The sequence below is a fragment of the Leucoraja erinacea genome, chromosome 4 (genome assembly GCF_028641065.1).
Source record: "Leucoraja erinacea ecotype New England chromosome 4, Leri_hhj_1, whole genome shotgun sequence".
In the NCBI taxonomy this organism is placed as follows: Eukaryota; Metazoa; Chordata; class Chondrichthyes; order Rajiformes; family Rajidae; genus Leucoraja; species Leucoraja erinaceus.
In genome coordinates this window covers 91384099-91412097 of record NC_073380.1, presented here as the reverse complement: position 1 = coordinate 91412097, position 27999 = coordinate 91384099, and the positions used below count along the sequence as shown (strand labels likewise).

General features: G+C 42.7%; 1 protein-coding gene across 10 annotated transcripts in view; it reads right to left on the bottom strand.

The window, feature by feature from the left end:
• ofcc1 (orofacial cleft 1 candidate 1) overlaps positions 1-27999 on the bottom strand; it is a 342172-nt gene that overhangs the window by 134867 nt on the left and 179306 nt on the right. For 9 of the 10 annotated variants that reach the window (XM_055634782.1, XM_055634784.1, XM_055634781.1 and 6 more), the window contains 2 exons: positions 7004-7219; positions 4318-4570 (listed from right to left, as the gene is read on the bottom strand). In XM_055634782.1, the coding sequence (XP_055490757.1) occupies positions 4318-4570; positions 7004-7219 (469 nt within the window). The remainder of the gene's footprint in view (positions 1-4317; positions 4571-7003; positions 7220-27999) is intronic. The other variant, XM_055634787.1, reaches the window with a different exon arrangement.

Genomic DNA, 27999 nt, shown 5'->3' with positions numbered 1-27999 from the left:
TTCAAATCACCTTAGCCTATTGGGTTCAAATTCACATTAATTCACCCAAAACTGTACCACATTAGGGACAATTTACAGTGGCTAATTACCCCACCAACAAGACCATCTTTGGTATGCGGGAAAAAACTGGAGCACCCACAAGAATCATAAGTAAGAGTCATTGAGCTCTACAGCATGGAAATAGACCATTTGGTCTACCTTGTTTGTGCTGACTAAATTAGCTTTCCGGGCAAATGTTTTCCCACGTTTGGCCCATTTCCTATCAGATACCTGTCAAATGTCATGACATTTGTAATTGTATCCACTTGTATCAACTCCACTGGGAGCTCATGCCTGATACAGACTACCCACCAAGTGAATAATTTGTCGCTGAGGTCCTTCTTAAATCTCTTCCCTCTCTCCTTAAGCCAATGCCTTCTAGTTTCATGTTTACCCTGGGAGAAAGACTGTGATGTTCCATTTATCCATGCCCCTACTGATTTTGTACATTTCAAAAAGGTCAGCTCAGCCTCCTATGATCCAAAGAAATATCCTATCCTATCCAGCCTCTCCCTGCCTCAAGCCTGCAAGTCTAGGTAATATACTGGTGAATTTCTTTACTTTGTCCAGCTTACTGACATTCTTCCTATAGCTGCGTGACCAGAACTGCACACTGTACTCCAAGTGTGGTCCCACCAATTACTTGTACAGTTTCATCAAGATCTCCAAATTTTAGTATATAATCCCTTTCCAATGAAGCTTGCCAAATGCCTTCTTCACTGCCCTATCTAACTGACTCGCCACTTTTACATAGAAACATAGAAATTAGGTGCAGGAGTAGGCCATTCGGCCCTTCGAGCCTGCACCGCCATTCAATATGATCATGGCTGATCATCGAACTCAGTATCCCGTACCTGCCGTCTCTCCATACCCCCTGATCCCCTTAGCCACAAGGGCCACATCTAACTCCCTCTTAAATATAGCCAATGAACTGGCCTCAACTACCCTCTGTGGCAGAGAGTTCCAGAGATTCACCACTCTCTGTGTGAAAAAAGTTCTTCTCATCTCGGTTTTAAAGGATGTCCCCCTTATCCTTAAGCTGTGACCCCTTGTCCTGGACTTCCCTAACATCGGGAACAATCTTCCTGCATCTAGCCTGTCCAACCCCTTAAGAATTTTGTAAGTTTCTATAAGATCCCCTCTCAATCTCCTAAATTTTAGAGAGTATAAACCAAGTCTATCCAGTCTTTCTTCATAAGACAGTCCTGACATCCCAGGAATCAGTCTGGTGAACCGTCTCTGCACTCCCTCTATGGCAATAATGTCCTTCCTCAGATTTTAGGCAACCAAGCTCCAGTACTCTAGATTTCTCATGTTTCTTTATAACACTTTCCACATCTCTAGCATTTACTGCATAGTCCTGGCCACATGGTCGCAGGGGAAACTTTGAAACTCCACACATACAGCATCAGTCATTGTTCAATCATGGCAGCTGGAGCTGTGAGGCAATAGATCTCATCGCTGAGGCACTGTGCAGCCCAATTGAGTACCTATTGTCAGAGTATTCCATTTGGAATAATAGAACAGCCATATCATAAAGTGATGCTGGTTATACCAAAGATCGGCACAAAGTGCTGGAGTAACTCAGCAGGTCTGACTGCATCTCTCTAGAAAAGGGATAGGTGGTGTTTTGGGCTCCCTTAGCTTATTGGGTTCAAATTCCCTCTTACTCCAGCAATTTGTGTCGACTCATGTCAACAAGATATGCAAGAGCAGAACCAGGTCATATGGGAGGAGGTGGTTCATTCTTTAATGGACTCCATGCCTATGAACAAAGTTGCCGGAACCTCAAAAATAGCAAAATACTTAAAATTCCACAAGTTATCCCGTACAATTCCCAACTGCAATTGAGATAATAGATAAAGGTAGATGGAACCATAAGTAATATCATTGCCTGCGTCATCATATTTGGCTGACCATGCTTCTGTACTCCACATCTCTCTGTTCTACAATATTTCCCAGGTCTCTACCACCTATATAGTCCTGCCCACATGGTCACATGATCAGCTTTTTTCACCTGAGGACACCCGAGAGGGCTATTATTAGTCTGCTTTATTGTTAATCTTGGGATATTACAAGGTTGTTGATGTGTCAGAGGACAGGAAACATGTTGGTGTTAGTCTTGTGGATAATCCCCATCTATTGCACTCCATCAGTATCCTGAACCAACAGTGTTTTTCATGGAACTTGCCGATAGTGCACTGGCCCAGGATTTGAAGGGTTTGACAGCAGTTCCAGATTAAAGTGACCTGCACGTTTCAGGACTCTTGCCAAAAAAGGGAGCAATTGCAATCCTGCCGACTGATTTTCGCTGACCATTTCCAAGCTAAGCTTCACCATTAGATCCCACATGGACTTCACTGGTGGTGAAACTTCCCAGCATTTACATTGGGGTATTTACTCTGTGACTCTGTATCAGGTTAGATCTGAATTAACATACACAAGTTCTTTCAGTTGGATGGTCATCGTACGACTGCAAGAAATAAAGGAAAGATAAGATAATTTACTATTTATAATTTACTGTGTTTGCTTTAATGTGGTTAATTATTTATAAGCATTTGTCTCTTTTTTTTGTATAATTTTAATGGTTCTAATCGTTTATTTAATTTTTAATGGATTTTGAAAGTTTCTAAATGTCAGGGGAATTCAGGAGCATTGAACAAACTTGTCAGCTTCAATAAAGGGTAGAGTTGTGGGATGTGGCTTTGCCATTTGTCAAAGCATTCCAGGGACATTCAATGGACAGAACTTGTTTGTAGAGTCACAAAGTTATACAGTCCAGAAACAGGTCCTTTGCACCATCTTTTCCATGCCAACCAACTTACCTACCTGAACTAGTACACCTTGATGTCCATAACTCCCTGAAAGTGGCGACACAAGTAGATAGAATGGTAAAGAAGGCATATGGTATGTTTGCCTTTATGAGTTGGGGAATTGAGTATAAGATTCAGCAAGTAATGATGCAACTTTATAGGATTCAGTTAAGCCACATTTGTAGTATTGTGTGTGTTCCAGTAGACCCATTACAGGAGGGATGGCGAGGCTTTGGAAAGGGTGCAGAGATTTACCAGAATGATGCATGGGTTAGGGGATATTAGTTAAAGGGAAAGGCTCTTTGGAAAGCAGGTTTCAGGGAGACCTGATAGAAGTATAGAGAATTATGAGAGGCATAGATATGATAGACACAGAACCTTTTTCCCCGGATGGAAGTATCAAATACTAGAGGGGCACAGTTTAAAGGAGACGTGTAGGATAAGTTTATTTACACAGAAGGTAGTGAATGCCTGGAACGCACTGCTGGGGGTGGTGATGGATGCAAATGTGATAGTGACATTTAAGAGTATTTTGGACAGGCATATGGATATGCCGGGAATGGAGAGATATTGATTAAATGCAGGCAGGTAAAAGTTGATCTTGGCATCATATTCGGCACAGACACTGTGGGCCAAAGGACTGTTCCTGTGCTGTACTATGTTCTATGATCTTGTCCCATTTGGCCCATATCATGTCCCTCTGAACATATTCTATTCATGTATTTACCCAAATGTCTTTCAATTTTTTTAACTTTTCCTGCACCTACCATTCCGCTGGCATTTTATTTCACAATCCCACCATTATCTATGTTGAAAAGATGTTCCTCAGGTATCCTTTAAACCTTTCCCCTCTCACCTTAAATCCATGCCGTCAAGTTTTAGATGCCCCTACCCTGGAAAAATGACTGTGACCATTAATCTTATCTACATGGTTTTATATACTTCTACAAAATCACTTCCCAGACTACTACTCTCCAGGGATAAAAAGGTCCATCTTATCCAACTCCTCCTTTTAACTCAACCCTGCAGTCCCAGCAACATCCTTGTGAATCTTTTCTCCATTCCTTCAAATTTAATGACATCCTTCCTATAATGACCAGAAGTGCATACTATATTCCAAGTGTGGTCATACCAATGTATGGTACAGTTCCAGTCCACACACACCTGCCAATTACGTTGCTCAAAGCCCTTGTTCCAATCAAGGCCTCAATGCATGTCTGCAGAGCAGTTAAGCCGGCATCAAAATCAGAGAAGGCTCAAGCAACAGGGAAGGGGCTGAGTGAGTGTGGATGTAACACAGCAAAATCCAGCACTGACTCCACTTAGTGGCCTTGATCTTCCATCTACTGTCAAAATGTTAATTATCTGCAATCATTTCGCCACAACACCGTGTTCAGTTTTTATTTTCAGGATGCACAGGCATCTATTTAGAGTCTGTACATAGGAGTTAATTTAACGGACTTACCCCTAGGATGCCATCCACAATAAATATTGCCAGAGGATCAAGTGCTGTCCAAAATCCCATTGCCATGAAAAGCCTTGACAAGAAGGATGGGAATGAGACAGATCGTACGTGACAGCCCAATCTGATCATAGCCATAATAAGTAACGTAACGTTCAAGGTCAGGGGTCCCAGGGCTACAATGGTCAACTCCGCATGAATCGCCAATAGAGAATTCTGGTAGCTAAGTTCGACTGTGTGTGGATAAAAGTGGAACCTTAAAAACAAAACAGACAGAAGTATTAATGTGATTGTACCTTCATGTACAATCTCATTGATCAATAATAAGAGGTGCATTTATATAATAATCCTTATGATCTCTTTAAGTGTTTCAATGATTAGTAATAGAGTCCTCTCACGGATAGCAAAATGGCTGATTTGCCAAGGTAAGCTTACTGCCATGAAACCCCCCATGGGGGCATTTGGCTGGATTGTCAAGAGAAAAACATTGTTTCCACATGAAAGATGCTGTTAATGGCTGGGTGGAGTCACCCTAGCCCACCTGACATTTCCAAGAGGACAGATACATCGCGTCATTAATAGTGGCGTGGTAGCAGATGGTCTCTCAGTCAGCAAACAGTTTCAGAAACCCAGGGGAAAGGAGGCATGAGGGAACATTTACAGGGGGAAAAAACAGGTAAAAAATATAAATAAAAATGCTCAATTTAGACTGGGAGATTTTTCGGTTTGTATTTCCATCATATCTCTAGGCCAGTTGCCTTGTAATATATACAATGCAAGTTATCCAGTCTAAATTCTTAGGGCATGTAATATTTTAAGTATTGTCACATTCATATTACAAATATTCGTCTATGTCTATCCTTTGCCAAAGTGGTTCTGTATATGCAGTACAATTTTTAATTTGTATTTATTTGTAGTATTCTGTTGTTTATTTTAAATGCACAAAAAATATTTACTTATTAGATATATTATGTGGGATTCAGCAAGATAATGCATGAAAAGCTAAGCAATGACCTTTGGAAAGTCATGATCCTTTTTAAGAATACTAAACTTGTGAGTATTCAGATTTTTGGATGTATTTGAACTGTGGATATTCGGATTCCACTTCTTTAAATGCTTACATATGAAAGTTTAACACAAAAGAACGAACACCATTCATTTATTTAATATGACCTCACCAGCACCAACCTTCTTCTAAACTGTAAGCTGCGGAAAAGACATATTGTGTACCATATGCAATTAATGTTTCCAGCTTCTGTCGATTTGTTTTATTTCCTTTTTGTGCCAATCATTGGATGCATCGGGATTAGAAAATATTTGAAAGTATCAACAGATTTTCATTTCTGTTTTTGAAGATTACATTTACACATAATTGTTAAGGACAGTAGTAGTGCAGCAATTCAAAGGCCTAGACTAAAAATCCAGAGATATCTCATCATAGTTCCAGGGGAATTGAAAAATCAGTTAATTAAATATCTTAGAATTAATGCCAAGAGCGTCCATGAGAAATCCACTAGGTTCACTAAAGTCCTTCATTAAAGGACATGTACCACCTTTACCCAATCTCACTCGTGCAATATGGTTGGCTCTTAAATGGCATCTGAAGTTGTCCAGCAATCCACAGATATATCAACCTGCTACATCGAAATAAATTAAAAACTACCAAGCCTCCGCTGGCTCAAGAAAGCGGTTCGTCACCACCTTCTCAAGGGTAAGTAGAGATAGGCAATAAATCTTGGCTGTTCCGCATCCCATAAAGTCAAATTGAATCTGTAAACTATCAGGGCTTAAAATTACCATGTGAAAGATTTGCCATGGGCAAATTTCTGCCCTACCTCAATGAAGGCATCTTATTTAATTTAAACAGATTACTGGCTCTGGTCAAACAGTGGAAACGTGAACATGAAATGAATGTGTGAAGCATAATTTTAAGCATGTTTAATATATATATATATCGCTTTTAATTGGGGGAGAAATTGTTTTGTGGCAGTATGTTTCAGGGAGGGATTCAGACAGTGAGAGGGGGGGGGGGAGAGAGAAAAGAGAGAGACACATATACACAGAGATCAGAGGCAGAATGAGCCGTGCATGATTTGTGTTCCAATCTCACGTGCCAGCAACAGGATGAAGCATTTCAATGGGATTGATGCCATTGGTTTGAAAAGAAATGAAGACACTTTTTCATGAAGACAGTTTCCTTTTACAGCGTCTATTCTAAATCTTGAATGCTAAATTCTGCAAAGACAGAACGAAGATGCAAGGTGTAAAGTTGATGGATGAAAATCGTGTTTTCGAGCAATTTTAAACAAAAGCTGAATGATGCACACCATCTGGGATTGATGGTATGACATTAATTACATGGCATCGTCACGTGATAGCAAGTCACTGTCATCTTTTAAATTCTACTAACGCTGTGCAGTTACTTTGTAAACTTTATTCTACAATTGCCACACGGCAGGCTATGAACAATGTTTCAAAAATAAATAAGAGTTCTCAGCATAAACTCTTCCAGAGGTCACTGTGGTATAATAAATATATAATATTGATATCCTGTGTCTTTTTTCTCCACAACTACATTCATCATGTCATTTCAATTGCTTTGATAAAGAGCAGTAAACTAGTTACTGAGGCAGCAAAAGTTTGCTTTAAGCAGGTTCCTGGCACCTTATGCATAAACATCAAGACCTACTTGTTGACGGTGACACCAATCGCCTGGAGATAGATCCACTGGCTGCAGTAATGCAGATAGAGCCGCACAAACCAGATTAAAGCTACAAGAAGCACAAATAGCCAAGTCTCCGGTGAGCACCAGTGTAAAGCTCTGAGCTGATCCACGAACATCTGGCTCACAAACCAAGCATGCCAGGCAAGAGTATCCATGGTTTTGTCAAGAGAAGAGTCTGACCTGAAAAATTAAGAAGACATTGTATACCAATGTTGCAAAATGAGAACAACAAACTTGTGCCTAAATTCATACTTTTTAATACAGTAAACCCTTATTTAACCATATAACATATAACAATTACAGCACGGAAACAGGCCATCTCGGCCCTACAAGTCCGTGCCGAACAATTTTTTTTTTTTCCCCTGGCCTGCACTCATACCATAACCCTTTCCCTTCTCATCCATATGCCTATCCAATTTATTTTAAATGATACCAATGAACCTGCCTCCACCACTTCCACTGGAAGCTCATTCCACACCGCCACCACTCTGAAAAGAAGTTCCCCCTCATGTTAGACCCTAAACTTCTGTATTAATTCTGAAGTCATGTCCTCTTGTTTGAAACTCTCAGTGGGAAAAGCTTGTCCACAACAAATCCCTCTCATCATTTTAAAGACTCTATCCGTGCCTCCAAATAAAGACCTAACTTATTCAACATTCTGTAATAAGTAGTTCTAGTAAATCCCTCTGTACTCTCTCTATTTTGTTGAAACGGACCCCTTTTTAAAGGATTTTGGTTATAGCGGACGCCACCCCCAGCTTGCTCTGACTCCTCCTGCTTGCAAGGTGCACCAGCGAGCCCTTCTTAACCCACCGCATGGTCCGGTTGACACGGGTGTTGTTGCGGCTCACGTTGTAGCCCTTGGGGACAGCACTTTCTTCAGGAAGCCGCCACCGACAGGACGTGCTGAGTCACCTTGGGGTTCCCTCCCCTCTCAGCAGCTGCCGTTTCTTCCTGTCAGCCGTTGCTTTGCCCGCAACCCTGCTCAACCGCCGCCTGATCCTCCATCACCCGTTGCTCTGTCCACTCAGCCCCTCCCCCCTCGCCAGTGCCACCTCATCCTCCTTTCCCCCCGGAGTCACTGACATACTCCATCTTGGAAGATGTTGGCAACTGCAGGGGAGAGGTTGAATGAACAGATCAACGGGAGAAGGAGGAGAAGACAGCAGCAGTGGAGCGGGGACCTGACAAAGTGACCGAGTGCATTGTGTAGTTGGCAGAGGCCTGAAGAAAGCGCTGTGCCAGGGGCTACATCGCGAGCCGCAACAATAGCCGCGTCCACGGTGTAGGCGGCAGCGGCGCCTAGTTTTATGGTGAAACGACACAAAATGCTGGTGTAACTCGAAGGGTCCCAACATCTACCTGTCCATGTTCACCAGCGATGCAGCCTAACCCATTGAATTACTCCAGCATTTTGTGTTTGTTTGTGTATTAATCAACATTTGCAGTTCTTTGTTTTAACTACAATATACAATGATAATACCTTACACGATTATAGTGGACAATCGGCAATAACGGACACCAATTTCCCCCTCTTTGGTTCATTAAAACGAGGGTTCACTTATTGCTGTTTTGTAATTGATACAACTATCAATGCTGAGTAATGGTGCCTTTAATGCAATCAAACAGGGATGCATTTTAAGACAATGAAGACAGAAATCATGATTCGAGATTATAATCAGATATCTCTCTTTCCATAAATATGATATGCTGAAATGGCCATATTAGCATTTCCTGCATCAGTAGGAGGATATAGGCAAAGTTATGGGGCCCTTAGTAAAGTTTACTCGTTAAACTCACCCTCGTCCTCTCTCAAAAGGTACTCACTTAAATGCAGTGGCGTAATCGAGATGTTGTCTCGGAGTGACAGACCCAGATTCCATCCTGACCTTGGGTGTTGTCTATGATATGTTTGCATGTTATATTTGTGAATACATGGGTATTTTAAGGGAGTGCCGATTTAATTCCACATTCCATAGGGTGATAGGTTAATTAGCAAATATAAATTGCCCCGAGCGCGTTAGTGAGTGGTAGAATTTGGACAGTGTTGCTGAGAATGTGGGGAGAATAACATAATGGGATTAATGTAGGAATAGAATAAATCGGTGGTTGATGGTCGGCAAGGACTCAATGGTTATGAGGGACTATCAAGAGATGTATGGTCAGTTTTCGCCTTTCACTGATCTGGCATACTTCTCTTTCCGAAGTTATCACATCCCGTTGCATTGGTCAATCTCTAACCAACTTGTAACAGAAGTCCTCCAACTCTCCAGTACCGACTGGATCTCACATTGAGGGGGGGATCTTATAGAAACTTACAAAATTCTTAAGGGGTTGGACAGGCTAGATGCAGGAAGATCGTTCCCGCTGTTGGGGAAGTCTAGAACAAGGGGTCACAGTTTAAGGATAAGGGGGAAATCTTTTAGGACCGAGATGAGAAAAACATTTTTCACACAGAGAGTGGGGAATCTCTGGAATTCTCTGCCACAGAAGGTAGTTGAGGTCAGTTCATTGGCTATATTTAAGAGGGAGTTAGATGTGGCCCTTGTGGCTAAAGGGATCAGGGGGTATGGAGAGAAGGCAGGTACGGGATACTGAGTTGGATGATCAGCCATGATCATATTGAATGGCGGTGCAGGCTCGAAGGGCCGAATGGCCTACTCCTGCACATATTTTCTATGTTTCTATGTCTATGTTTCTATGAAAATGTCAGAAACGTTTTAAAAGTCTGGCATTGTCAGTGGAAAGGGAAACACTTAACACTTCAGGTCAGGGAACCCTTGGGTCAGAAGTGGAGAAGAGAAAAACACAAATTAGTTTTAGAAGCTCTCCCAGTTCTGGATAACTTCAGAACTGGGAGAGGTTCTGGATCTGAAATGTTAGTTGTTCCTCTTTCCATGGATATTGCCTGATCTGCTCAATGTTATTTCAGATTTCCTTTTTTATTTCCACTGTCACTACATTTGCCTTTTTTCTAATTACTTGGTGTATCTGGACATTAATATAATCATCCAACTGAAAAAGTGTGATCCTGATTCTTTGGTTTTTGGTTAACCAAATGTCTATGCATGATAATTCAATACCATAATCCCTTATGTTATGGAGCGACCTCTCCAAATATATTACAGTGCATTTAGCCTGAATAACAGTCCTCATTACAGGCTCTGGAAATGGAAAGTATTTTGCTCTTCATCATTGATGCCCTCACCTTGATCAGTGCTGAACAGAAAGCAAGTCTGAGAGCGACGTTGACCTGAGCATCTGCTATGACTAATTAGCTGCTAATTAACCTGAGCACGGAACAGCAATTACACCTTGCTGGCTCACGGGGACAGAGCTTCCATTTAGCTGTAGAATAAATACATTGCAAGGTGCTAGGTATAATGCTCCTGTCTTTGTAAACCAGTGTGCCCTCCAACCTTCGAGGAGCCCATCGCTGGCATGAAAATTATGCATGAGCAAGACCTTGACCAAAACATTTCCTGCTTAATTCAAGGTGAATTTAATCAAAAACAAATCAACTTTGCAGTAAAGGTACTGCAGCAATAGGCTGGAGTTCGGCTTGCTGACTTCAGTTGGATGCATTCCGAGGTATCATGTCCCCCAGTTTCACATCACCTTGGCCAGTCAAGCAATCTTCCTTTCTTATTTACAATATTTTTAAGCTGGTCAGTAAAATGTTTCCAAAATGAGAGAGAATCGCTTGGTTTTTCATGGCCCGACAGTTCATCTCCGCAGAGCTCCCCAGAATTATCCTTGGCAGGACTGACAGATAAAGAGAAATTGGATCGATAAAGCCGACATTCACCAGAGTTGAGATTCATGTGCGGATTTCATAGAGATTTCCAACAGGACCGCAGGAATTATGTGCAAGAAAAATGTCCGTGACCAAGAAGTCAAGAACGTTTGCTCTAACTATTTATATGTTTGCAACTGTAAAGTACAACTGTAGTGGGTTGGATCTGGAACAGTGACACAATGAAGTGGGGAAGGAGATAAAGAGCTTAAGTTGCATGGTTATCTAGAGCTGGCCATGTTATGGGGGGGACCGATTTAATAGGCATCTGAGGGGTAACTTTTTCAGGCAATGGGTGGTGAGTGTATGGAATGAGCTGCCAGAGGAGGTAGTTGAGGCAGGTACTATCACAGAGTTTAAGAAATGTTTAGATAGGTACATGGATAGGCAGGGCCAGCCTTAGGATGTGCGGGGCCCAATTGGGAACAATTTTGGTGGGCCCCAGGTTCCCAGTTATTTAGTATATATTATGAAATTGTACATTAGGTGCGATGGATTATACACTGTGTGAATCTCTCCTGCTCCCCCATCTCGTTTGACTGTCAGTAGCTCCGCTGGCTTCCAACATTTACCGTAGCTGCTAATTACCATTAAAATGCATTATGTGATTGGACACAATGCCCTTGTAGACAGCGGCTGATTGGACGGGAGGAGACCTATTTGTTGATTGGACGGGAATTTTAAAGCAAGCTGGTTGGTGATTGGATGCAACCCCCTTAGAGACAGCGATTGATTGGCCGCCAAATAAAATTGTCAAATCTGTAACAAAAATCGCTGGTCGGTGCGAACTCGGTGGACTGTCTGGTTGTATATCCAAATTAATCTGGTTGTATCAACCAGACTATCTGGTTGTATTTCCAAACTAAACAGTATAACATGCAGGTACATTCATTTAAAATTAAATTCAGTGATTATTTCACATGATTTCTTACTGTGTATAACTCAATATCTGACCAATTTCTGTTTAACACGTTTTGTCTGCCGTGAGCATTTTACTCTCCCAAAACAGTTCCAAGTTCTCCCAAAGGGAAGCCAGAGGGTAATGGTGGATGGCTGTTTATCGGGTTGGAGGCAGGTGACTAGTGGGGTGCCTCAGGGATCTGTGTTGGGTCCTTTGTTGTTTGTCATGTACATCAATGATCTGGATGAAGGTGTGGTAAATTGGATTAGTAAGTATGCAGATGATACCAAGATAGGGGGTGTTGTGGATAATGAAGAGGATTTCCAAAGTCTACAGAGTGATTTAGGCCATTTGGAAAAATGGGCTGAAACATGGCAGATGGAGTTTAATGCTGATAAATGTGAGGTGCTACACCTTGGCAGGACAAATCAAAATAGGACGTACATGGTAAATGGTAGGGAATTGAAGAATACAGTTGAACAGAGGGATCTGGGTATAACCGTGCATAGTTCCTTGAAGGTGGAATCGCATATCGATAGGGTGGTAAAGAAAGCTCTTGGTATGCTAGCCTTTATAAATCAGAGCATTGAGTATAGAAGCTGGGATGTAATGTTAAAATTGTACAAGGCATTGGTGAGACCAAATCTGGAGTATGGTGTACAATTTTGGTCGCCCAATTATAGGAAGGATGTCAACAAAATAGAGAGAGTACAGAGGAGATTTACTAGAATATTGTCTGGGTTTCAACAACTAAGTTACAGAGATAGGTTGAATAAGTTAGGTCTTTATTCTCTGGAGCGCAGAAGGTTAAGGGGGGACCTGATAGAGGTCTTTAAAATGATGAGAGGGATAGACAGAGTTGATGTGGACAAGCTTTTCCCTTTGAGAATAGGGAAGATTCAAACAAGAGGACATGACTTCAGAATTAAGGGACAGAAGTTTAGGGGTAATATGAGGGGGAACTTCTTTACTCAGAGAGTGGTAGCGGTGTGGAATGAGCTTCCAGTGGAAGTGGTGGAGGCAGGTTCATTGGTATCATTTAAAAATAAATTGGATAGGCATATGGATGAGAAGGGAATGGAGGGTTATGGTATGAGTGCAGGCAGGTGGGACTAAGGGGAAAAAAAAATTTGTTCGGCACGGACTTGTAGGGCCGAGATGGCCTGTTTCCGTGCTGTAATTGTTATATGGTTATATGGTTAGTTCATATCTAGCAAACCGATCAACGAACCAGACAGCAGTTGGACGCAGTCATAGAAATATAGAACATATGTGCAGGAGTAGAGGCCATTCGGCCCTTTGAGATTGCACAGCAATTCAATATAATCATGGCTGATCATCCAACTCAGTATCCTGTAGCTGCTTTCTCCCCATACCCCCTGATTCCTTTAGCCACAAGGGCCACATCAAACTCCCTCTTAAATATAGCCAACGAACTGGCCTCAACTACATTCTGTGGCAGAGAATTCCAGAGATTCCCCACTCTCTGTGTAAAAATTGTTTTTCTCATCTCGGTCCTAAAAGATTTCCCCTTTAGCCTCAAACTGTGACCCTTTGTTCTGGACTTCTTCAACATCGGGAACAATCTTCCTGCATCTAGCCTGTCCAACTCATTAAGAATTTAGTGCGTTTCTATAAGATCCCCCCCCCCAATCTTCTAAATTTTAGCGAGTACAAGCCGAGTCTATCCAGTCTTTCTTCATATTAAAGTCCTGACATCCCAGGAATCAGTCTGGTAAACCTTCTCTGTACTCCCTCTATGGCAAGAATGTCTTTCCTCAGATTAGGAGACCAAAACTGTATGCAATACTCCAGGTGTGGTCTCACCAAGACCCTGTACAACTGCAGTAGAACCTCCCTGCTCCTAAACTCAAATCCTTTTGCTATGAATGCTAAAATACCATTCGCTTTCTTCACTGCCTGTTGCACCTGAATGCCTACTTTCAATGACTGGTGCACCATGACACCCAGGTCTCGTTGCATCTCCCCGTTTCCTAATCGGCCACCATTCAGGTAATACTAATCGGCCACCATTCAGATAATATCAGAATATAAGAATCATATTTAATGAGAGACAAAATAAATGGTCTTTACTGCAAGAAGGGTCGAGTACAAAATTAGAAGTCTTGGTGAACCTGTAAGAAATTCTGACAAAGGACATTTGGTGGTCCTCTGGGTTGCAGATGTTATACCTTAAGAATGATTGAACAAGATAGGCCTGTATTTACTGGTGTTTAGAAGAATAAGCAATGGCTTTATGGAAACATAGAAAAATAGATGCTCCTTTGCTCCCCATTTGCTCCTTTGAGCTAGCACCGCCATTCAATATGATCAGGGCTGATCATCTAAAATCAGTATCGCGTTCCTGCGTTTTGACAGTAGAAGCTGAGGCTTCTCAATGTCCTTTCTCAAGAAGGAATCTAGGTTGAAACCAGCCCTAGCGTTTCTGCGGAAACAAAAACACATGGTAATGGCATAACTAGATGACATACTTATTGTGGGCAAAACTTTGGAATTGCCTACACAAACGGTAACAGCCACAAAACAATTATTTGAAAAACTGGGGTTTATCATCCATCCAGTTAAATCTAAATTAACGCCTTCAACCACAATGGATTATCTGGGATTCACCATTAACTCAGTTCACATGTCAGTGACTTTGCCGAAAGAAAAGGTTACAGCCTTAATAGAGGCTTGCAGCAAAATCATTGACATCACTAAACTATCCATCAGACTGGTAGCAAGAATAATTGGCAAAATAGTGGCTGCATTTCCAGCCACACAATTCGGACCTTTACATTATCAAAATTTACAGAGGGCTAAAATACGAGCACTCAAAATTAATGGTGGTCATTTTGACAGACCAATGAAGCTACCAACAGAGGCCATAATGGAACTGAAATGGTGGAAAGATAACATTAGGCATTGTTCCAATCCAATCATTATCAGCAACCCGTCTATGGTACTTCAAACTGATGCCAGTGCATTTGGTTGGGGTGCTACCAATTCCATCTCCAGCTGTGGGGGGAGATGGAATGTACAGGAGGCATCATTATTACAAACACTGGGCATAAACTACCTGGAAATGTTAAGTGCATTCCATGGCCTTAAGTCATATTGTTCTGGGTTATATCATCAGCATGTTAGACTACAAATTGACAACACCACCGTGGTAGCATATATCAACCACATGGGTGGAAACATATCGACATCATGTGACAATCTGGCCAACATAATTTGGCAATGGTGTATCCAGAGAGATATTTGGATATCAGCTACCTACTTACCAAGTAAACTAAATTTAGTGGCAGACACCAGGTCATGCAAATTCAATGAAAACACCGAATGGATGTTGGATAAAAATGTATTTGCTGAAATTACAGCACAGTATGGAACACCAGATATCGATCTATTCGCATCCAGGCTCAATCACCAGTTATCAAACTATGTTTCATGGGAACGAGACCCTGGGGCAGCGGCAACAGATGCATTTTCGCTGCATTGGGGGAAATTGTTTATTTATGCATTCCCTCCTTTCTGCCTCATCAGTTGGGTATTAAGGAAAATACAGCAAGACTCTGCGTCTGGTATTTTGATAGTACCCGATTGGCCTACTCAACCATGGTTCCCGGTGATACTCGACATGATATTAGAACCATGCATCACCATCCATCATAGACCTAATTTACTGGTTCATTCCCGTAACAAGGGAAAGTCACCCATGTCATAATTCTATAAACCTATTAATTTGTAGAGTTTGAAAGCACCTCTACTACACCTGGGACTGACGGACCAAATATTATTTCAGCGACCCACAGACAGTCCACCAAAAAACAGTACTTGGTGTACATCAAGAAATGGGAAATGTACTGTCACAACAATAACATCACCCTCAGATCTATGAACATCCCGTCTGTTCTGGAATTCCTGGCAAGCCTCCATTACGATGAGGGGATCAGTTATAGTGCCATCAACTGCGCCAGAAGTGCTCTGTCAACATACCTGTGGCAAGGAACAGAGTGGCATTCTGTTGGGACACACCCCCCGGTAACTAAACTCATGAGGGGCATTTTTAATGTTAATCCCCTAAGAACCAGGTACTACCAAATATGGGATGTGAGCATTGTACTGACCATGTTAAGAAACTGGTCTCCAGCTACAGCTCTGTCCCTACAGAAACTGACTATGAAAACAGTCATGCTGATGGCCTTGGTCACGGCACAAAGGGTCCAGTCACTACAGAAACTAAGGCTGGACAACATGACTACTTCATCTGGAAATTTAACTTTTCACATCAATGAAATAGTCAAACAGAACAGCCAGGGGTCAGCAGGCCTAAAAATAGAATTCAGGGCCTACCCGACAGATGATCGACTCTGTATTGTAACACACTTGCTATTATATATGGAGTATACTAAGATCAACAGAGGCAAAGAAATGGCAATTTTAATCAGCTACAAACAGCCACACAAAACAGTGACAGTCCAGACCATCTCGAGATGGCTAAAACAGGTCCTAATAAAGGCTGGAGTAGACACTAACATTTTTAAATCTCACTCCACCAGGGCTGCAGCTACATCGGCAGCTATGAAGTTGGATGTCCCTATGGACCAAATCCTCAAGACAGCAGGATGGTCAACGGAGAAAACTTTCCAACGATTTTATAACAAATCAGAAATTGAACCTGGAACATTTACAGAAACAATTTTAAGTTCTGTAATATAATTTTACCCCATAAATAGGGGCTATAATTTGGTGTTAATAAATTTATCGTTGGTTTTTTCAATATCGGATTGATGTCTAATGATGTTAACACTATTCTCCCCATAATCAAGGCAGATGTGATGCATGGACTCGTTTCCACGGCATGGAATCACAGAGCTTTAAAATTTTCACGTAGTCACTCACGTGACTCCGAAGTAAAATAGTAAGATTAAACGAGAACTTACCAGTTCGAAGTTTAATCATTATTTTATGTGGAGTAACGTTGAGGGAAAACGTGCCCTCCGCTCCCACCCTTGATCATATACTCAACTGGTATTTTCTTCTCTAATCTTACTATGTTTAGTCATTACAGTTATCTGTGATTTCACACCGCTGTTTTGAAGAATGACACGCATGCGTCCTGGCGGGGTTCTTCACGTATTCCCTCAACGTTACTCCTCATAAAATAACGATCAAACTTCGAACTGGTAAGTTCACGTTTAATCTTACTATTTGACTTGAGATGATCATTTGGCACAAAGTTGAAGAGCATTCTAAAGTAGGCTATTTAAAAAGATGCTTGGATCAGCTGCTCTTCTAAGGATTGGAACTGCCAAGCTTGTAACCAAAGGCCACATGTTGTACAGGGTATTGGTGAGACCACACCTGGAGTATTATGTACAGTTTTGGTCTCCAAATCTGAGGAAAGACATTCTTGCCTTAGAGGGAGTACAGAGAAGGTTCACCAGACTGATTCCTGGGATGTCAGGAATTTCATATGAAGAAAGACTGGATAGACTCAGTTTGTACTCGCTAGAATTTAGAAGATTGAGGGGGGATCTTATAGAAACTTATAAAATTCTTAAGGGGTTGGACAGACTAGATGCAGGAAGATTATTCCCGATGTTGGGGAAGCCAGGACAAGGGGCCACAGTTTAAGGATAAAGGGGAAATCCTTTAGGACGGAGATGAAAAAAACATTTGTATTGTTGTAAATGTGAAGCTTGGCAATATATTAATAGTCCTGACCAGAACCAGATATTTTTGTTTGATGATTTTTCTGGTGCTGGGCTGGGCCTGAACGGCGAAGCATATCCAGATATACAGTAAATGAGAAGAATGTGCAGAACAGGTAAGATCAGCCTTGTTATCAGCCTGCGTTCCATCAGCCCGGGTGCTCGGAAGGCCCCGACCACGGGTGAACATCTGGGAAGATCGGAGGAGAGGCTGGCTGGACTATGGTGCCTTCCTCACCTTGGTGCCATTGTGTTATGTTGTGTCGTGGACTTTCTGTGTTTGTGCTTTTTTTTTAAATTCTATTTTATTTTTAATATTTTTTATTATTTGTTATTTATTTATATGATACTGACTGTAAAGGGAAATTCATTTCGTTGTCTCCAATTGAGACAATGACAATAAATTTGAATACAATACAATACAAAAGTTAACTCTGTCAGCTTGACACAATAATATAAAATGAAGAGCGCCCTATACTTTCCTACTCACCGTTCCTAACCAGTGAACCATTTAACAGTGTGTGACGGTTGCTTTCCTCACTCTAATCTTGCAGACTTGCTGCTTGACTGGCTCATGTAATTCAGTTACAAAGACCTCTCCATGTGAGCGTGTGTCCTGTGTCTCTACGTTCAGAGCTGGAAAGGATGAACCTTCCTCCTGCCAGGTTTAGCAAACACAGTATATTCACGGCTTGTGGAAAGACGAAGAACAGTAGCTAAATTTATTCTCACTGGAATGTATGAGGCTTGAGCCCCTGTCCCACTTAGGAAACCTGAACATAAACCTCTGGAGACTTTGCGCCCCACCCAAGGTTTCCGTGCAGTTCCCAGAGGATTTTGTCAGTCTCCCTCCCTGCTTCCACTACCTGCAACCTCCGGCAACCACCTGCAACCTCCAGGAACCGCACGGAAACCTTGGGTGGGGCGCACAGTCTCCAGAGGTTTCCGTTCCGGTTTCCTAAGTGGGACAGGGGTATAAGGGGTAACCTTACAGAGATTTATACAATTAGGAAAGGCATCAATAAAGTATATAGTCAGGTCTTTTTTTTTGGTAGGGCGTCTAAAACTAGAGCTTGAAAACTCATGCCATCAGATTTAAGAGCAGCTTCTTCCCCATTGTTTCCAGGCTTTTGAAAAAAACTCTCAAATGCTGAGGATGAACTCCCGATCTTCCTATCCATCTCATTGTGCTATCTTTGCCCATCAGCACCTTCTCTGTAAATGTAACACCACCATATACTATGCTCTCTGTTTAATTTAGTTTTGGCATTATCTGATATACTCATCCATGGTATTACTGTGTTAGATTGGATAACATGCAATACAAAATTTATCAATATATCACGGTACACTTGAAAATAATAAATCAATATCAATAGAGGGGAGATGTTTAAAGGGATAGCTTTTACACCGAATGTAGTAGTTAGAGACCACAGCAGGAAATGAAACATTCCCCTCTGCAAGTAGGACATCGTCAAAATCACACCATCATCTACTGCAGATGGATGGATGCCAACCAACAGTGGTTGTATAGAATGATCTGTTAAAGGAAGTGCTGGAGGTGGATACACTTACAATGTTTACAAGACATTGGAACAGATATTTGGATAACAGAATAGTAGAATTATATGAGCCTGAAGCTTGTAAATGGGTTTAGTGTGATTAGGCATCTGTAATAAGAGTTTTGCCCGAACAGTCCATGATTAATAGCGCTGTGGCCGTTAGCTTTATGTTTAAAGCCTCATAGCGGGGTGACCGGTAGCTCTATGTTCAATGAATGATATTCAATGAATGGCCGACAGTGCTTTGTTTAAGGCTCCACGCACCAAGCCGACAGCGCTCTGTTTAGATCTTTGTGCGCCGAGTCTGCGGTCAGTAGCTCTGTGTGTATTGCCTTCAACAGCTGATTTCTGCCGGTATAAAGGCAGGTGCCGGAAAGTCACATTAGTTGTTGATGAGAAGGGTTTACCGACGAACTGGGTTGCGATCAACGCCACGGACGGATGCAGAGTGAGAGAGAGTGAGGTGTGCTGCTGTAAGACAAGCCCCGCGCAAACCAAGATAAGTACTGTTTTTGTTCTCCAAATAAATCTGATTTGTAACAATGGACGAGTGAGCCTTTTTTTGTTCTACTGGTCATATCCTTGAACGGTTGGTTCCCTTGTAACAGCATCACTGTTGGCATGGATAGGTCAGGTCAAGGGCCTGTTTCTGTGCTGTATAATTTCATGACTTTTTTTTACTCTACATGAGTGTATGAAGGAGAATGGAATAAAATGAGATGCTGATGGCTTCATGTAGAGTGGGTGAATGGAGGCTAGTTGAGAATGTGAAGTCTACTGTAGGCCAATTAGTCTAAATGGACTGTTTCTGCACTGTAAGTTCGATGTGAACAAATGCCAATCTGATAGACCTGCAGAGATTGTAATTATTCCCGCGTCATTAAATGCTTAGAACATTCAAAGCATGCCAAATGTAATAAATTAAAAGCTCGTGACGCTGTAACAAAGCATGTGATCACTCCATAATTGCAATGATGTAGTAGGTCACCTGGCAGCTCCTTTGATTCTATGTGTGAACGCTGTGAGTTTGCAGCCCACTCCTGAAACTTAGATACAAATAATGAAACTGATATTGAGGTGGTGCAATCATAGAACCAGATACCTTTCAGGCCTGGTGCTTACTGAAGCCCTTCGTACAATCTAAGGGTGATGGGAATGAACTCATCACTTTATTAAGTGCAGGAGAATTACCCCTTGTGATCAGTGCATGCCAGTTGATCATGTTCACATCACTGTTGCTAATTGCTACATCTCAAATGTTACAGCACAGCAGTGATTATGACTCAACAGTATGTTCTTTAAGAACTTTGAGGATGTGGAAGCAACAATTTAAGTGCAATGTTCTTTTGCATCTTTTCAGGTCTTGCAAGCAAAAGTTTTGACTTAAATGTACTTCTGCAATCCCAGAAGTGAAAGACTGGTCATTTATAATACTGTGTGATAAACAAATTTGAAAACCATGAGTGAAATTCCGTAAAGGGTGCACACCTGTGTGGATTAGTTGAGTGCCCCAAGGTGATGTAATGAAAACCAATAAGGAGTAAGAAACATTTTATGACTTTCCTGACAGGTGGAAAAAATTAATTATGCCAACAATACTTTGGCCAATTTTTTATATTTTCTTTGCACATAAGATTTATTCATGCATTTGCAAAACACTGCCTGGAAAACAGTGTGCCTCATATTAATCAAACACTGCAGACAAATAACTAATCCCTTCGCCAAAGGGCCTGGCTTCAGTTTTGATATTATTACAATTGCAATGGAATCCAAATACAAGCTAAGCAGCAAATTGAGATTATGCAAGATGCATCCGCCACTCACAGGCGGGTTATTTTTTTGCTTTAAAAGGCATGTAAATTGTAAGCATCGAAAACCGTCACAAACAATGTGTTAATTTCTCCTCTTGAAACTTTGAGCAAGTGGATTTAACTCCTGCAATAGAGCAACGATGACAAAAGGGAGAAGGAATCCTAGCTTTTCTGTTCCATCATGCAGAACAAATGTATCATATGTGAGCTAAAGAGCCCGAGAGGAAGTTCATTATAGAGAGTCTGGATAATTAGATTGTCCGGACTTCACTAAATTCTAAAGCTGCTAAATTCTAGCGAGTGCTCTCATGGATTAAGGGATAGGCAGATAGCTATGTAACTTTACAAGAAAGTCATCACTCTTCAATCAATGATGAGAAGTGGCAGCTTAACTTTCCAGTGTTGTTTTGTCAAACTGAACACCTGGATATGGCCTATACAGCGACACTGGCTTGTGTGCCAAAAAAAGCTAAGAATTGATAATATATTTTAAGAAAAAGTTTATGAAGCAGCTGAAATAACATACATCACACAGTTGTATATTTTACTCCTCTTTTGGAAATGTATTCAAATACACGGATGCCTGAGTGATGTACTAATCTTGGTCCATGTTGTCCCAGGACTAATGTCAATCTGTGGGAAATGCTGATTGCCAATCAATAACTGCCAACTTCACACAAGTGATTAATGTGACATACCAAGTCATCGTCATCAGATTCAGATTCAGATTCAGATTCAACATTAATTGTCATTGTCAGTGTACAGTACAGAGACAACGAAATGCAGACAACATAAATGCAGTATCATTATAACAAACAAAACAACATCTGATACTGGAAATCAAAACTATATCAGAAATTCTGGAAAAGCTCAGCAGGTCTGGCAGCATTTGTGGAAAGATGAACAGAGGCCCTTTGCCTGATCTTTGGTGATCAGGTGAGAAGGGCATTTGACACAGTTAGCAAGCAGAAGGAGTTGCCCACATCAAGCACCATCAGGCCCAGTCGTTTAGCTTTATGGAAGCCATATATATTTGTCTACGTCAAGGTGAATCACCTCCCCCACCACCTTGGCTGTGTTGCATACATCTCAGTGGTAGATCTCAAATCTGCTTTTAGGTGAGAAAACGCTCTGAAAGCAGTCAGCCCGGAAGGAGTCCCAGGACACATTTTTAAATCGGGCTCAAGTTAAGTGACCATGGTCTTTTCCCACATCTTCATCCTCTCATTTCAACAGAACAGTCACAATCAGCTTCAAGCCTCCGTTATTCTAGTCCCCGAGAAATGTAAAGTGATTCATCTCAATTACCGATTACAAGCAGCTCTTACATAGACCATAATGAGGTGAACACAGGCCTCTACTCATCAATAGAACCATCTAACAATGGTCGAATGCTTCGAGTTCCTTGGCATTTACATCCCCAGCAACCTAACCTAGTCCCTTCACATTGATGCAGTGTAATCAAGAAAGAGCATCAGCATATGTATTTTCTTAGGCATCTGAGAAGATTCAGCAGGTCCATGAGGATACTCCAGAACCTCTAGAAAGTATTTTGATGGGATCCAACCCAGCCCAGTATGGCAACTGCTCTGCTGTTGACCACCTGAACCTGCAGAGAATAGTGAAGATCTCAGTTCATCACCCACTCGTCACTTCCTTCCATTCAGCCCATCTTCAGAGGATTGCATAAGGTCGGCTGGAAGTAACATCAAGGATGTCTCCCAACCTAGCCATTCCCTTTTGTCTTTTCTCTGGTAGAAGATACAGGAGCCTGAAAGCTTGAATGTACAGTTAAAGAACCGTGTATTCCCCTTCACTGTCAAATTCCTGAACAAATCGCCTCTTTCAAAACCACTTCCTGGAGGTGCTGCAGTTAATGCTACCTCATTCGACTATTCTGCCATTGTACATTCATATTTTTTTGCACTACATTCTTCAACTATCATGGCCTGCTTTACCCAGAATAACTGATGATTTATGGTTTGTGTTTTTGCTGTGTTGTGTTAAATGTACTTGCAAAGCTGCAGAAAGTAAGAATTTCATTGCAAAGGAAGAAAATCATGGGAGACCCCTTCCACCCCTGCAACGGACTGTTCCAGCTGCTACGGTCAGGCAATCTCCTCCGTTGCCATGCTGTGAGAACGGAGAGGTTGAGAAGGAGTTTCTTCCCAGAGGCCATTAGGACTGTAAACTCCTATCTCACCAGGGACTAACTTTACTGTACTTTAACTTTACTCTACTGCTTTGTTCTTTTTAAAAATTGCTGTTTTTTTTCCCATTTTTCCTTCCGCCCACAATATTTAATATGAAAAAGAATATGTGATTCTGTTACATTCTGTTGTAGTTTGTTTGGTTGTTTGTTTGTTTGTCTTTTTGCACAAAGTTCGCGAGCATTGCCACTTTTCATTTCACTGCACATCTCGTATGTGTATGTGACGAATAAACTTGACTTGATTTGACTTGGCTCTGTATATCTTGTAGTGTTTATCTTTACCTCGTCTAATGTTAGCTTGATGAGCTTGATGTGAGCAGGGAATCTCATTGCACCCCTGGTATGACAATACACTAATCTGAATCTGATTTTGAAAGTGTTCATACAGACTGCCAACCAATAGGTGGTGTAAAAGGCCAGAAGCGCTGAAGTGTGGGTGTGACTAGGGCAAAAAGTAAGAAGTCCTAGCAATTACACAAAAGGAAAACAAAGATATTATAGAATAAATAAATCAGTAAATATCCACACCAATCTATAACTTATTATTTCTTCAATTTCAATTTGATATGACTTTATGCAGCTCGAATGTTGGTGTCTTTTTTAATAACAAAAAAAAAACTTCAATTTTGCTAAACACAAATAGAAAATGATAAACCAATGCAGAACTAAACCAAAAATAATAATCTGAAAAAGTCAACCACTAGCCTTCCGTAATCAAGACCTGAATTCCGTGCCTCTGTCAGCCTCACGACAGCAAGGCACTGAGGTCACTTTTTATAGCAAGCAAATGAAATACCACTTCAACACAGCTGTTCTGCTAACACAATGAACTATAGCATTCTGACACCACATTGATAGACAGCAGACTCCAGTGTTCAATGGTATTATTTAGCATATAAAAACCTGACCCTATATCAATTAGCAATTAAAATATGTTTGGAATAGAAAGGATCAAATATCTAATGGATTTCTCAGTGAGATGAGTGACTTCCACACATTTCCACGTGGAGTACACAAAGAATATTGTAAAACACCGCTGTGAATCCTTTCTCTATTGATTTGCTAAAGGCCACATTGTAATACAATATCAGCACCACACCGTTCAGTTATGCAGCTCTAATGTCTGTCAGTTGTTCAGTGCCCCTATGAGCACACAAAGGGTGGTGGGTGTATGGACCGAGCTGCCAGAGGAGGTAGTTGAGGCAGAGTCTATTGCCCACACCAACCAACATAGTTTGGAGGGATATGGGCAAAACACAGACAGGAGAGACTAGTGAAGATGGGACATATTGGTTGGTGCGGGCAAGTTGGACCGAAGCGCCTGTTTCAACACTGTATGTCTCTATCACTCCATGAGCGAATGCTATTTGCAGTTTTAGCAATGTCACACGGATCCTCCATGTATAAGTGAGTTCGGTTTTCCGAAAAACGCAAGGGATCATGGGATTTGTCAAAGGTCACAAACGATAAAAACTCTCGGCAGCCGTGCCACGGCATGGACACAGACCTGCGCCTCATCTGCAGCCAGGACAGAGCAGAGTCTCTGGCTCCGCAATCGCTGCCGAACCACCACTGGACCATTCCCATCCCCTCCTAAGTGCCCCCCCCCCCCCCCCATCCGGGGACGGCCAGAGACGTCGGGAACTATGGGAACTTATGGGAACGATGGCCCAGGCTTACAGCCAGTGCGGAGATGCAGTGCTAGTTCCATTGTACCAGGCTGGTGACCCATAAGTCCAGGCAGGGATATAGGTTAACCCTTCGAGACAGGCAGAGTTGAGCGGGATTTACCGCTGCTTCTCCGCGCTGGCTGTGGGCCTGGGGGCGCTGCTCCCGTCTGATTCCCGACGTCCCTGGCCACCCCCGGATGGGGGGGGGGGGGGGGGGGGGGTGGGGGGGGGGGGGACTCTCGGGAGGTAACGGGGATGGTCCAGTTGTGGTTTGGCAGCGATGGCAGCATGGCAGACCAAGGATCGATCCTGGCAGCTGGGGAAAGAAGTAGAAAGCAGGGACTACCTGAAATTGGAGAAGTCAATGTTCATACCGATGAGGTGTAAACTACCCAAGTGAAATTTTAGGGCCTGCTCCTCCAATTTACGGTGGGCCTCACTCTGGCCATGGAGGAGGCCCAGGACAGAAAGGTCAGATTCGGAATGGGAGGGGGAGTTGAAGTGCTGAGCCACCGGGAGATCAGGTTGGTAATTGTGAACCGAGCGGAGGTATTGGGCGAAGCGATCGCCAAGCCTACGCTTAGTCTCACCGATGTAGAGCAGCTGACACCTAGAGCAGCGGATGCAATAGATGAGGTTGGAGGTGGTGCAGGTGAACCTCTGCCGCACCTGGAAAGACTGCTTGTGTGCTCTCATAATTTTGTCTGGATTTAAGGAGGTGCCAGACTGTCAGTTGCCAGACATTTGATGATGGACTAGGTTCACCCCTTCCCCTCCCCCTCCACCTGCATCCTTTAATCAGCTATACGGTCGGCACGGTGATGCAATGGTAGAGTTACGGCCTTACAGCACCGAAGACCCAGGTTCTATCCTAATTACGGGTGCTGTCTGCACGGAGTTTGTACGTTCTCCCCGTGATTGCGTGGGTTTTCTCCGAGATCTTCGGTTTCCTCCCACACTCTAAGATGTCCAGGTTTGTAGGTGAATTGGCTTGGTGTATGTGTAAATTGTCCCTAGTGTGTGTAGGGCAGTGCTAATGTGCGGGGATCACTGGTTGGCATGGACTAGGTGGGCTGAAGGGGCTGTTTCTGCACTGTATCTCTAAGTTAAACTAAACTAAACACAATTGGCAACTTTTCGATCCTTTTGGGCAAAAATCCCTCGCCTGTGTTCACTTATTGCCAACCATGCTCTCTCCACGCTTTCGGTTTTCTTTCCCGACGCCTTTAAATCAGTCTGAAGAGGGTCCCGAACCTAATTTGAGGAAGTTCATCCTTGCGGGAGTGCAGCGTAGGTTCACGAGGTTAATCCCCGGGATGGCGGGACTGTCATATGAGGAAAGATTTCAATGACTGGGTTTGAATTCAGTGGAATTTAGAAGGACGAGGGAAGATCTTATAGAAACGTATAAAATTGTAAAAGAACTGGACAAGTTAGTTGCAGGAAAAATATTCCCAATGTTGGTGGACTCCAGAACCAGGGGTCACAGTCCAATAATAAAGAGGTAGCCATTTATAACCGAGGTGAGAAAAAACTTTTTCACCCAGAGAGTTGTGAATTTGAGGAATTTGCTGCCAAAGAAGGCAGTGGATGCGAAGTCACTGGATGGATTTAAACGAGTTTGATAGAGCTTTAGGGGCTACCTGACCCACTGAGATACTCCAGCATTTTAAGAACAATTATATACTGCATTAAAAGCAGAAAATGCCCCGATTGCTCAACAGGTCAGGCTACAACTGTGGATAGAGAAGCAGATTCAGATTCAGATTCAATTTTAATTGTCATTGTCATTGTCAGTACAGTACAGAGACAACAAAATGCATTTAGCATCTCCCTGGAAGAACGACATAGCAAATGATTTGAATAAATAATAATAAGTGTCCGGGGGGGGTGGTGATTGGCTGTCACCGAGGTACGTTGTTGAGTAGAGTGACAGCCGCCGGGAAGAAGCTGTTCCTGGACCTGCTGGTTCAGCAACGGAGAGACCTGTAGCGCCTCCTGGATGGTAGGAGGGTAAACAGTCCATGGTTGGGGTGAGAGCAGTCCTTGGCGATGCTCAACGCCCTCCGCAGACAGCGTTTGCTTTGGACAGACTCAATGGAGGGGAGCGAGGAACCGGTGATGCGTTGGGCAATTTTCACCACCCTCTGCAATGCCTTCCGGTCGGAGACAGAGCAGTTGCCATACCATACTGTGATGCAGTTGGTAAGGATGCTCTCGATGGTGCAGCGGTAGAAGTTCACCAGGACCTGAGGAGACAGATGGACCTTCTTCAGTCTCCTCAGGAAGAAGAGATGCTGGTGAGCCTTCTTGATCAGAGTAGAGGTATTGTGGGTCCAAGAGAGGTCATCGGAGATGTTGACTCCCAGGAACCTGAAGCTAGAAACACGTTCCACCTCCGTCCCGTTAATGTGGATGGGGATGTGCGTGCCGCCTCTGGACTTCCTGAAGTCTACAATGAGCTCCTTGGTCTTCTTGGAGTTAAGGGCCAGGTTGTTGTCAGCGCACCATGCTGCTAAGTGCTGGACCTCCTCCCTGTAGGCCAGCTCATCGTTGTTGCTGATGAGGCCAATCACCGTTGTATCATCTGCATACTTGATGATGGTGTTAGTACCATGTACAGGTGTGCAGTCATAGGTGAAGAGGGAGTAGAGCAGGGGGATCAGCACACAGCCCTGTGGAACGCCGGTGTTCAGGGTGAGGGTTGAAGAGGTGTGCTTGTCTAACCTCACAGACTGGGGTCTGTTGGTTAGAAAGTCCAGTATCCAGTTGCAGAGGGAGGGGTCGATGCCCAGGTTACCGAGTTTGGTGATCAGTTTTGATGGTATAATGGTGTTGAATGCCGAGCTGTAATCGATGAACAGCATTCTTACGTAAGTGTCTCTGTTGTCGAGGTGGGAGAGGGCGGAGTGAAGTGCCGTTGAGATGGCATCCTCCGTACTCCTGTTCTTGCGGTAGGCAAACTGATAGGGATCCAGTGTGGGGGGTAGGCAGCTTTTGAGGTGTGCCAGGACCAGCCTTTTGAAGCAGAATTAACATTTAAGTTTGCTGACCCTTCTTCAGAACTGGGGAAAGTTTTAAGATGCAAAGAAAGAAGGGCAGAGAACAAAGGAGAGATGTGGAGATAAAATGTCAAGGGATCTTCATGCAAGGTGGGGTGTAGGTATGGGGAGAAGTGAAGAAAGAAAAGAGGTGTCAGGAGGAGGTGTAGATGGCAAAGCAGGATCATTTCCTGAAATTACTGAAGCAAGGGGTGCCGGGGAGATGTCTTTTCACTCTTTTTGTTAT